Source organism: Nansenia antarctica (assembly GCF_963989245.1).
Source record: "Nansenia antarctica genome assembly, chromosome: 16".
NCBI classification, from domain to species: Eukaryota; Metazoa; Chordata; class Actinopteri; order Argentiniformes; family Microstomatidae; genus Nansenia; species Nansenia antarctica.
This window is the reverse complement of record NC_137686.1, coordinates 16,573,887-16,586,891: the sequence shown is the minus strand read 5'-3', so window position 1 is coordinate 16,586,891 and position 13,005 is coordinate 16,573,887. Positions and strand designations below refer to the sequence as shown.

At 45.0% G+C, this 13,005-nt stretch overlaps 1 protein-coding gene across 1 annotated transcript in view; it reads right to left on the bottom strand.

Annotated features, from left to right (window-relative positions):
* Positions 1-12,242, bottom strand: part of kirrel1b (kirre like nephrin family adhesion molecule 1b) — a gene marked incomplete at both ends in the record, with an annotated part of 33,500 nt that extends 21,258 nt beyond the window's left edge. Inside the window, one exon of the mRNA XM_080546492.1 lies at positions 12,197-12,242. Within this exon, the coding sequence (XP_080402618.1) occupies positions 12,197-12,242 (46 nt within the window). The remainder of the gene's footprint in view (positions 1-12,196) is intronic.
* Between the last annotated feature and the right edge of the window lie 763 nt (positions 12,243-13,005).

Below are 13,005 nucleotides of genomic sequence, written 5' to 3'. Positions count from 1 at the left end.
CACACACACACACACACACAGACACAAACACACTCACAGAAAATCAAACACACCAGATATGACTCACAAACAAGTCCTCCCTCCCCCCAAACCTGAATGAGTGAGCATCAAACTACAATCAACAACAGATACAGACAATATGTACTGTATAAACAGAGTCCCCGCATCCGCCACCCCCCCGCCCCCCCCGGCCCCAAATGGTGAAGCTACACTGCTTTTTCTCTCTGTTTACCTGACTACATCTCTCCACTCATCTTCTTCTCCTCCTCCTCCTTCCTTTCCTTCTTCCCTTCTTCCACTCAGATGGCTCCAGCACATTGCTGTGTGACATCATCACAGGCCTGCAGACGAAAAAGTCCCTTTTCGACTTGCGTAAGTAACGCAACCCGCTCAACCCCCCCCCCGATGACAAGGCATTTACAATGGGGTTACCAAAGGACTATGTAATGAATGACACGTTTCATCCCATGCTGTTACAATGTAACCACACAGGTATAGGAAGAGCCACTAGTTCTGAAGCGTTATAACACGTTTATAAAGGTTTTCCCGTCTTAAAGGTCAAACTACTAGTGGTATGAGCAGGGGTCTGCCGTGAACAGCTTACGTTTCTCTTGGGTCTATCAATCCTTTTCTCTGTGTATTTGTTTCTCTCATCCCTTTCTCTCATCCCTTTCTTCATCCCCTCTCTCCTCATCCTATACCTCTCCTCTATTTCCTTTATTTCTTTTTTATTTCATCCACTCCCCCCCCACACCACCCTCCGTTTCTCTCTCTCTCCCCTCCCTCCATCCCAAAACTCCATTTCCTCTCTCCCCTCCCTCTCTCTGTGGCTTTCTCTGACCACTAATGGAATGCATGGCATTTCCTTCTCCTCCCCCTCTCTCTCTCTCTCTCTCTCTCTCTCTCTCTCTCTCTCTCTCTCTCTCTCCTCCCCCTCTCTTGGTCGTTCTCTCTATCCTCCCTCTCTTCAGCCTCAGTAATGAAACGTAAACTTTGACATTTGTCAAATGAGCGCTCCCCTCAGCAGATCCCTGGTTTAGGGTGAGAGTTAATGTAGCATACCGTCTGGTCCTCTGTGTCGTCTTCTACTCCCATAGCTACCAGTCTACACCATCCATCTGACCCCTCACCCTCTTCTTCTTCTTCTTCTTCTTTTTCTTCTTCTTCTTCTCTCTCTCTCTCTCACTGTATGTCTGTCTCTGTCTCTCTCTCCCTCGCTGTCTCTCTCTCCCTCGCTGTCTCTCTCTCTCACTCTTTGTCTGTCTGTCTCTCTCTCTCTCTCTTTCTGTCTGTCTGTCTGTCTCTCTCTCTCTTTCTGTCTCTCTCTCTCTCTCTCTCTCTCTCACACATTGTACTTTATTTTATCTGGTGTATTTCTCTTTTATTTTTTCCGGTAACTATATAACTGTATCGTTTGTAACATTCTGTAAGTGTACAATAAAGGTGTGTTGAAACTCTCTCTCTCTCTCTCTCTCTCTCTCTCTCTCTCTCTCTCTCTCTCTCTCACTGTATGTCTGTCTCTGTCTCTCTCTCCCTTGCTGTCTCTCTCTCCCTCGCTGTCTCTCTCTCTCACTCTCTGTCTGTCTGTCTCTCTCTCTCTTTCTGTCTGTCTGTCTCTCTCTTTCTGTCTCTGTCTTTCTCTCTCTCTCTCTCTCTCTCACATTGTACTTTATTTTATCTGGTGTATTTCTCTTTTATTTTCTCCGGTCTATATAGCTGTTGTGCACTGTATCGTTTGTAACATTCTGTAAGTGTACAATAAAGGTGTGTTGAAACTCTCTCTCTCTCTCTTTCTCTTTCCCTCTCTCTCTGTATTCTCTGCATTCATTGATGAAAGTCGTTCACCTCAGTGCTACATCTCTTGCCCTCTTTTGCCTCCTCTCTCCCTAGTTTCAAATCTTTTCTCAACACTTAATTCAATAGCTGCTTATCACCCAGCTCAAGTTACCCCCCAGCCCACCCGGCCTCCCCCCAATATCGCTCTCTCTTCTAATCTAATATGAATATTCAAATGTCAAGTAATATATTCAAACGGTGAATTCAAATAGAATCAAGTAAAGACTGCCTACATCAACATCATTTAGATGTTCTTTCCTTTGATGGTGTCGATGAGGCTGAAGAAACAGAGGCAAATATCTACGTGTTTTTTGCAGCTGTTTTTCTCTCTCTCCTTCTCTCCATCCTTATACATGTATGTGCTCTTTCTGTCTATCCCTCCATTCATCCCTCACTCTCCCTCTCCCCGGCAAATCCGAAAGTTCTATCACCATAGCAACAGCTGCCGTCTGTGAAAATTACCTAAATCCCTCCCTTTTCTGTGTGCTCGCACCAGCCCTCCCGATGACATTCAATTGATACTCTGTTCATCGTACAAACAAATGATCCAGAAAGAGGGGGAAGAAGAAGAAGAAGAAGACACAAGCAGACGGACCGAGCTGAAAGAGCGACAGAGCAGAAAGAGGAGAGAGAGGAGTAAAGGGGGGTGGGGGGGGTGGGGGGGGGGGGATTAGAGGTGAAGAGCCTACTAGCCAGTCGGTTCAGCCAGACAGTCCACCAGAGAAGACAGAAACACAGACATACACAGAGAGAGAGAGAGAGAGAGAGAGAGAGAGAGAGAGAGAGAGAGAGAGAGACATAGATGGGTGTGTGTGGTCAAACGTAAAGGGATGCACACAGACAGACAGACAGACAGACAGACAGACAGACAGACAGACAAAGACTGGGGTAAAAAAAGAAAGATGGGCAGGGACAGACAGACACAGACAGACAGACAGACAGACAGACAGAAACCGAGAGAAAGCCATAACTGGGGATGAATGGATAGATGTAAACAGATGTAGACAGACAGACAGACAGACAGACAGACAGACAGACAGACAGACAGACAGACAGACAGACAAACAGACAGACAGACACAGGCAGATGGGCAGGGAGAGAGAAAGGCATACAGATGGACAGAGGGACAGATGGAGAGACGGATAGACGGACAGAGGGACAGAGGGACACGTGTCGGGTGCAACACAATGAGAAAAGGAGGGATGTGAACAGGTAGCAGGCAGAGAGAGAGAGAGCTATCACCATGGTAACACTGAAACGAGTCAGTGAGGGGGGGGGTTAAGAGGGAGAAGGAGGAAGCATGCCATCCCCATGGTAACTGAAAAGGAGGGATTCTGAGAGAGAGAGAGAGAGAGAGAGAGAGAGAGAGAGAGAGAGAGAGAGAGAGAGAACACAGATAAAAAACATAAAAGGCACATTAAGAAAGTGGGAAGCCAGATCTCTCATTATCATTCCCCCTCCTGTCCTTCTATCTCTTCCCCTACCTCCCTCCCTCATTCCCTCCCTCCCTGTGTTTCAACCCTTCACTGAACCTCTTCACCTAACCGACATTCGCTCCGTTCGCAGCGCCACTGTGTGTCTTCTGACACCATCTCTGGTTCTGTTTGAACCGTTCTCATAACGTATGTTGTGAGGGCAGAAGGGATTTTTTTTAAACACACAAAAATAATTCTCAGCACTGTCACACCATCCTAGACACAGTAGTGGCTTTCCTGTGGATTAAACTAAAATATATATATATATAAATATATATCAAGAATCCGAAATCCATCAAAAAAAAGGTAAAAGAGTCTTGACCAAAAAAAGGTAAAAGAGTCTTGACCTGAGTCACTGCGCCACGTTCAGGGCTGGTGATGATGATGGACAGAATGAGCAGGAGGGAGGGAGGCCTGCGGTGGCTCTGGGCCTGCGGTGACATGGCTCAATGAGATCATTGTCATCTGAACGTACAGTACGCCAGGACGGCACTGGTGGCTCCAACAACCAGACACGCTGGCAGCTGGCCCTGGAGAGACTGGGGGAAACGGACCTGGGCTGAAATGATCTGAGATTATCTGTGGTGAATTCACTGTGGAATCATCTAATATCACTCGAATGAAGAGAGAACACAGACAATTAGCCCTCATGTAGGCTACATTCATGACTGACTTGACAACACCATTGCTAATACAGTACATGTTGTATGCTATGTATGTTATGGTCCTCTATGGCCCAGTCGGTAGAGTGTGGCACTAAGAATGCTTAGGTTGTGTGTTTGATTCCTGCTGGGACCATACTGTACATACTGAAAAATGATTGCACTCGCTGCAATGTATGTCGCTTTGGATAAAATCCTAAATGGCCTGCCCCGCGGTGGCGCAGCGGTCTAAGCATTAGCCTCTAGTGCAAGCTGCCCACCGGGGACTGGGATCGAATCCCGGTCTCGCCAGACCCGGATATGGCCGGGGCTCACAGGGAGCGGCATATTGAGCGGCCGCTCCCAAGGGGGGTATAGGACTATTTTCCGGACAAGGATCCGTCACGCAACACCGCCCCCGTCTGGTGCTGGAGTAACGGTGTCGGGCTCGAGGAGCCAGACAGCTAGTCTGCCTGGCGATCTCCTCTGGGGCTGCCGGCCACGGGGTCGTGCGGCGGATCCTACGCAATAGGCAGGGGATAATTGGATGCTAGGTTGGGTGCAATTGGATACCAAATTGGGTGAAAAAGGGATAAAATCAGAAAAACAAATGAAAAAAATGAATAAATCCTAAATGGCTTCTTTTTTTTGTGAGTTGAAATAAACCAGGCAACGCTATAAGGCATATTCACAATAACATGCCTTTTCTTTGCGTTTTGATACCATTTCCTAATTATCTATGGTGATGATTACATCTACAAGGTACCACCATATATGTTTATAAGGCATTATAACACTTCATAACGCTCCATAAGAGGGAGGTGTCACCATGGAAGGAAGATGTTTTCCGCAATTTCTTTTTTCACTACAGAGAGTTCAGGCAGTAGAAGGACGGGGAGAAAGAGGGAGGGTAGTATTTCTTTTCAAATGGGGACTCTAATTACATGGGATTAAATAATTGTGTGGGGAATAGTCCGACAATATATTTCCCAAAACTTTTTTTGTTTAAAACCCCATTAATTCACCCGAACTCAATTTCAACTGAGCTAGATAAATGGGTTAGGTTTGGAATCGCTTTTTTTGGAGGGTTACTATCAGCAGAGGGCGAAATATCTGGAAAAAGCTATTCTGTAGAAAATGACTTGAATATACAGTATGGAATGTGTTGAATATTAAACTCATATGCTAAGAAGCCTAGAGGAAGGCCCAAGGCCAATGATACGTCGTGAAGTGTTTGCAAGAGGGGAGGCTGGTGGAGGTAGAGATCGGAGGACGGGCTCATTGTAATGCACAGGAACGGAATGGGGAATGGTATCAATTCCTCATTCCATTCCATGCATTACAAATGAGCCTGTCCTCCAATTTCTACCTCCACCAGCCTCCCCTGGTTTGCAATTCTATCTGATGCTGACCTAGTGCACCATTGTGACTTGGGGAGGCAGACTGTGGCTTTCTTGGTCAAAAGTCAATGAACTCTGTGGCCCCTATAATTTCTCTCTCTCTCTCTCTCTCTCTGAATGAATGAATGGACTTTATTGTCATTGCTACAGTACAGGTACCAAACAACGAAATTTAGGAACTGTGTGGCTGGACAACTGCACCAGCACACTCTACCATTTGTTGTGGATACTCCATTTATTTCTCACTCTCTTTTTTTATGCTCTCTATCCTTCTATTTCTCTCTCCATCCTCATGTGTGTACAGTGGCACACAGCCCCCTCCCCCTCCCCCTCTACATCCCCCCCGTCCCCCATCTCTCTCTCCCTCGCTCTCTCTCTCTCTCTCTCTCTCTCTCTCTCTCTCTCTCTCTCTCTCTCTCTCTCTCTCTCTCTCTCTCTCTCGATGTATCCCACTTTTGCCTATTTCGCCCTTTTACATTTTTCTGTGTGTCTTTTTTCTCCAAAGTTTCTGTAAGTCCCTTTCTCCCTTTCTCCCTCTTTGTCCGTTGCCATGGTAACCCTCTCTCCAGTGCACCCCCACTTTCCCCTCTCCCTCTCTCCAGCCTCTGGTTACATGGTTGCTATAGAAACAGACTTATTTAAAAGAAGAGCTAAGAAATTATCTTTCTCTCTCTCTCCCCCCATCTTTGCCTCTATCATAAGTGCATGCTCTTTTATTTATTTTCCTTTGGCATACACACACACACACACACACACATACATACACACACACACACACACACACACACACACACACACATACACAGACACACAAAACATTACTCGTACTGTATACATCGCCTGAGGTACATTTTCCAAAAGCTGTAGTCATGCCAACACATAACAATCAGAACCCAATCTCTTTCACCAGAACAACAACATCACAGGCTCTGAGTGACATCATCCTCTCCTCCGAGTGGGTACAACATAGTGACGTCACTCATAGAAATATAACCTATAGAACAGACATAGCCCCTCAGACCAAGCCTATTTGGCTGGTACACACATAGGCCCACACCAGGCTGGTGGGGGTAGAAATCGGAGGACAGGCTTGATTGTAATGCATGGAACGGAAAAGGAATGTTTGGTACCATTCCTCATTTTCCTTTCCATGCATTAGCCTGTCCTCCGATGTCTGCCTCCACCAGCCTCCCCGGTGCATACACTGGTATTGTGAGGACGCATAATTGCCACGGAAATCATCATCCCAGCATGTGTAGATTAATCCTGTAATTCTTTTACATCTCTGATCCCCTCTCACATCAAAGGTCTCTCTTATCTCTAGCTCCTCCGTGGCAATGTCATATCTGATGTCATGAACGCTGATAACCCACGCACACGCTAAGTTATCCCCCGCTGTTTATGTGTATCATTCACTGATCTCCTCCACACTTCCGTAGCACATAAAAGACAGATATGTACTGTAGATATGGAATTAATGTTAAGTGGGTTCTCTGACTGACAGGTTATCGCTCATTTAGAACTTTAACTTAATTTAGAAATCAAAGATGTTCAATAGTAGACTTTTCTTTTTTTTTCTTTTAGACAACTTGATGAGTCTGTTACACAAACTATAAGAACTATAAATCACACTATAGGAATAGACAACCAGGGCAAAATGGTCTATTTCTGCCTACAACATGGGATGTTCAAATACTGGATCTCCACTGGTTCGGCACCCCCATTCTCCTAAACGTTAAGCCCAGGATCAGTCACCTCTCCTGGGACAGAATGCCTCAGTCTGTCCTGGATACTATTGTGTGTTGTTGTTGAGCAGAGTAATTGGTGGGGCAGTGGCTGTGACATGCAAGACCTATTGTAACACACAATGAACCTGTGAAAATACCGACGATAATATAATAATTTGACGGTTCAACAACACAATCAATGATCTTTCATTGTATCGTTTCGTTATCAATGTTGAGCCATGATAGGTTTGAAATGAAGCGAGAAGTTAAAATGGAAATGTCGAAAAACAGAGAGAGAGAAAGAGAGAGACAGACAGACAGACACAGATACAGAGAGAGAGAGATGAAAGAGATGAGAGAGACAGAAAGAGAGAGAGAGAGAAAGAGATGACAGAGAGAGAGAGAAACTAACCCCACATCCCTCATCTTTGGTCTTTTAGTCCTTTTCGTTGACATTTTCCTCATAAAAGACACTTCTAGGCTGAGTTTGGGTTTGAAGTCTGAATTCCTTTGAAAGTATTCCCCTAATGGGAGAGAGGACAGTTGGATTTTCTCTCTCTTTTCTTCTCTCTCTCTCTCTCACAGGGGAAGCACCAGGGCTTTCTAAGATTATCAAATGCATCACAAATCCAACCGATTGAAGGGGTCTAAAACTTGCTTACATGTGTAGCATCTATACACAGATGAGTTAGTTCAGACCTACACGACATGCAGGTTTAACATGTGTCACTAGACATGTGTGCAGTCCTGCCCTGTCGAGACAACTCAAAACATCCCTCCTGAAAATCAGGCCTACTCTGGTCCCCTGAATGGCTTCAGTCAATCTATGGTAGTTAGTTCCCTCGGTTCAGGACCCTGGCAGCAAGGACAAACAGACTGAAGAACAGCTTCTACCACAGGGCCGTCCAGGCCCTGAACACAGCAAAGACCTAAGTTCTGGGCCCTGGACAGTCTGGACGGATTGATGGCAGCTGCTGGCCTGAAAAAATCAGGTGTAGTGCTGAGGCACAAACATGTACATTTCAAGCCTGCAAACTGTGACACTTTAAATAAATGTGAAATAATACTATTGTGCAATATGACAACCCTAGTCGTCTATCTGTACAGTATAGTACAGTGGATAGTGTACATAGCCTTTATTTATGTAAACCAGCTCCTTCCCTTCTTGTGATTTTTAAAAAAGTGTTTTTTTTCCCCTTTCCTAACACCAGGGGAGCCACCCCTCCTTAATTTCGTTGTTTGGTACATGTACTGTAGCAATGACAATAAAGTCCATTCATTCATTCATTCATTCTCTCTCTCTCTCTCTCTCTCTCTCTCTCTCTCTCTCTCTCTCTCTTTCTAAATGTATGTCTAAATCCCCTTTCTTCTATTTCTCTGGACACTTGTTTTCTGCCCCCTCTCTCTCTCTCTACCTCTCTCCCTCTCTCCTTCTGTCAGCATCCCTCTCTCATTGAGGATGACAGAATGGTGAGATTGACGTGTGTCAGTCCTAATTCCCCCAGACAGTCACTGTCAAATATGCAAAGGCCCACACTTTTCACTCCTGCACTCACACAAACACAATCCCCACGCGCGTGGAAATAATTCAAATGTAGTTCTGAATGTGTGTATAATTTATTCCGGGAGTTGTAATGGTTTCTAATTGTGGGCATTATTTATGATTGTTCCGCGTCATTCGGGATTAGGTTTCAGTGCCATGAAGATAACAGCGAAGTCTGAGTGTGTGTGGCGTGATGCTCATGAGGGAGGCCCACTTAATACACACCGTTCATACAATCTAAATTGTTATGCATCATAGTTCTAGCTAATCATAGTTAAAGTGTATGTAAAATAACTGTATGAGCATTCAATTGAATGGAGTGTTAAGTGCAAACAATAAGACTACCCAACACTTACTATAACTATTAGGACATTTACAATCATTTGCATTTCTCAGTCACTAGTAGATGTCATTTCTATTTATTTATTTATTTATTTTCCAAATTGTATCTGATACCATGTTGATAGGGTGTGTTCTTGTGTGACAGTGTTCCTACTAACCCTGACACACTGTGATTCATCACATTAATACAATTCCAGGAAAACACCCCAAACGCCTCAGCTGTATCCCTGCGATGAACTCTCTCCGTTCACCCAAACCTCCCGTCTTCGTTTGACTCAACAAAACAACATTGAAACCGCCTGTCTCTTCCTCTCTCTGTCTCCCTGTCTCTCCATCTTCCATCTCCCGGCCTGTCTCTCCATCTTCCATCTCCCGGCCTGTCTCTTTCTATCTTCCATTCTGGACAGTCCCCGTGACAGCATAGGAGGGAAAGATGACAGAGAGAGAGAGAGAGAGAGAGAGAGAGAGAGAGAGACACAGAGAGAGAGAGACACAGAGAGAGAGAGAGAGAGAGAGAGAGAGAGAGAGAGAGAGAGAGAGACAGACAGACAGAGAAAGAGAGAGAGAAAGAGAGAGAGAGAGAGAGAGAGAGAGAGAGAGAGAGAGAAAGAGAGAGAGAGAGAGAGAGAGAGAGACAGAGACAAAGACAGACAGAGCGAGAGAGAAAGACAGAGAGAGAGAGAGAGAGAGAGAGAGACAGAGAGACAGAGAAAGAGAGAGAGAGAAAGAGAGAGACAGAGACAGAGACAAAGACAGACAGAGAGAGAGAGAGGCACTCTGTCATGTCCTGCTTGCAGTGCAACATTTGCGTTGGTTACCTTGTTTGCATCAGACAGTGTAAGCTGCATTGAGGTCACAGGGAGCCCAGGTCCACACGGAACTGAACATACAGGAGTAATGACAGAGTAACATGGAGCACCACAGCGACGTAGGCCTTTAATATAGAGCCACTCACAACAACCACACAAATTATCACCACATATCACTCAGTCACCACGACACACATCACCGGCCCGGGTCACCCTCTGTCACAGACAGGAGTGCTTGAATACTATTGAGTGTGACACGTAAAGGTCTGGTATAGGACTGTAAATCACACATTTTAGACAACGCTCTGTCTGCTTTAATACAATCTATTTAGTTTTTTGTCTTATGTTACTCTTTCTGACAAGAATGTATGACAAACAAAGAAGAAAGAGTGTGATGTGATTGTGTATGGAAGCATACAGCTGACATAATTCAAATGCCAATGAAATATGAGATTGCAATTGCATGTTCCACTTTTGCATGCATTCTTTCAGACAATATTCAAATTCAAATGCAATTCTAATGATTTGCATTTGCATTTTCATGTACCCGATGTGCACATTCGCTGTCAATATTAAAATTATAATGCAAAGCCATTTGACAAAGTCATGCGCTTCTTTGTAGCTGACAAAATTCAAAAGTTCATTCTAATGTGTACGCCTGATAATGTCATTGTCATCCTAGCTGGGACCATGGATGGATGATGTCTGGACGTGGCCTTTACTGTGCTGTGTCCTTACGGAACTGCGCGTGGACTCAGGTGCAGACAGAGGCAGGTATACGGTGCGCGCGCAAGAGTGAGATCTCCTCAGCAACCGGTGATGAGCACGTAGAAGCAACCGCACAGGCACGGGAACAGGCACGGGAACGGTCACGGGAGAACGAGTGGCCATAATCAAACAGGTCCCCCCCACTCGCTGACGGAACCGAGCCTCACGCGCCACGATGAATAAAAGCCCGTCTTTGGAGCTACGACGCTTCAGCAAAGACCTAGGTTATAGGCCCTGGACAATCTAGACAATTTGATGGCAGCTACTAACTAGATTGTAATCATAAGTGCAATACTGAAACACAACTGTGAACATTCCAAACCTGCAAACTGCGACACTTTATATGAATGTGCAATAACACTATGTGCAATATGACAACCCTCGGGTACATAAGGTTCAGAGATGGGAAATGTTAGAATAGGTATAGCATAGCATAGAGTACAGCACAGTGTTTATTTGTATAGTATAGTAGTATAGTATAGTGGATAGTGTATATAGTCTTTATTTATGTAAACCAGCTCTTTTCCCTTCTTGTTTTTAGAAAAGAAAAAAAAAATCACCAGGGGAGCCACCCCTCCCAAATGTCGTTGTATGGTACCTGTACTATATTAATGACAATAAAGACCATTCATTCATTCATTCATTCATTCATTCATTCATTCATTCATTCATTCATTCAGTTGACACTTGCACAAGGGTATCAATCAACGAGTCGTGGTGTGCATTAAAATCAATGTCATATATTCGTGTTCTATGGAAATAGATTTAAAGGTATAATATAAAGCGTTCTATGGCGCACACCTTTCCCCTGCTCGTCTGATGTCTGTGACGCACAATCACGCGCACGGGCACACGCACAGGTCGGCGCGAGACTATACCTGCATGCTGAGAGGGGGAGACGTGACCATGCACACCGGTCACACACACGCGCGCGCGCGCACAGACACACACACACACACACACACACACACAGAGAGAGAGAGAGAAAAAAAGAGAGAGAGAGTTGTGTGTGTGTGTGTGTATGAGTGAACGATTTCGATTCATGAAATGTCATATCAATAATAACCCAAATCAGATGTTCTCGTTCTCTCTCTCTCTCTCTCTCTCTCTCTCTCTCTCTCTCTCTCTCTCTCTCTCTCTCTCTCTCTCTCTCTCTCTCTCTCTCTCTCTCTCTCTCTCTCTCTCTCTACACCGACATACAATGGCATAATTGTGGGAATATGTGTGTGTGTTGAAACGAATGTCAGTCGTCTGGATTGCAACAATGTCTCAGTCGAACGTCTTATTCTACGAATGTGTCCGTTCTTACTGTTCTACATGGCTGCTGCTCAAGAACGCATAAACCCATAACCAGCTAACATACATAGAAAACATGGGAAACGAATAACACACACACACACACACACGCACACACACACACACGCACACACACACACACACACACACACACACGCACACGCACACGCACACGCACGCACACACACACACACACACACACACACACACACACACACACACACGCACGCACGCACGCACGCAGTCTTCAATGGTCTCCAATACACTGATGGGGAAAAAAAGAGATTGAGAGATATAGAACTTTTACTCTTTTGCTTTTGCTTCCACTGGGAAGAACCCATAAAACGCACAGAACTCACCTTTGTTAAAACTGATCGTCAAAGTTATTATCCACAATCTGAGCATGATTCAGCCGAGCGCATTCAGATCTCCCCCCCCCTCGGCAAGGTCCGTTAGAGTTCTTCTGTGTAAAGACACCATCAATAATTCCCCCCTAGGAATAGTTTACTCGCCAAATAACGGGAATTTGTAATCCTTGCGATCGTCAATAAGAAGCGGCTGGTCTCGTCTCTGCGCTCCACCTTTCTCCTCGTTGTGTGCTGAGAATCTATCCTCACTTTTTCTGTCTTTTCTTCCCTTCTCAGCCTCCGTCCTCCTGCGCTCCGTATTCTCATTAAAGAGCGAATTCCTCTCTGCCTTTCTTGCTGCCCCTCTCTTCATACAATCATCAGCAGAGAACGTACCCCCCCCTTCTTTCAAATCTCCGTTTCTCACTCTGCAAACGGGGAAGGGCGCTTCAGGATTGCAAGCGGCTACATGAGGAATTGAACCATTATGTGCTCTCAGTGAGCTGTCTGTCTGTCTGTCTCCCCTTCTCACTAGTTCCCTTGTCCTTTGTCGCTTCCCTGGACCCCTGAGTGACTGTTGTCACCTTCCTAGACATGTGTTTCCACACAGTTTTATATTTGGGACATTTAATCAATCATTTATTCATTTTCATATGGATTATTGTTGGAAAGAGTGGCATAGTAGCTTTAGTTTATTTTAAATGTTTTACTTAGTTCCCCTCCTTGGTTTAAAATACAAGATAACAAGATAAAAATTGTGCTTGTCACTTGGATGCGTACAGTACATCCCCATACAGCTGCCATGGTTGGTTAATCAGTCA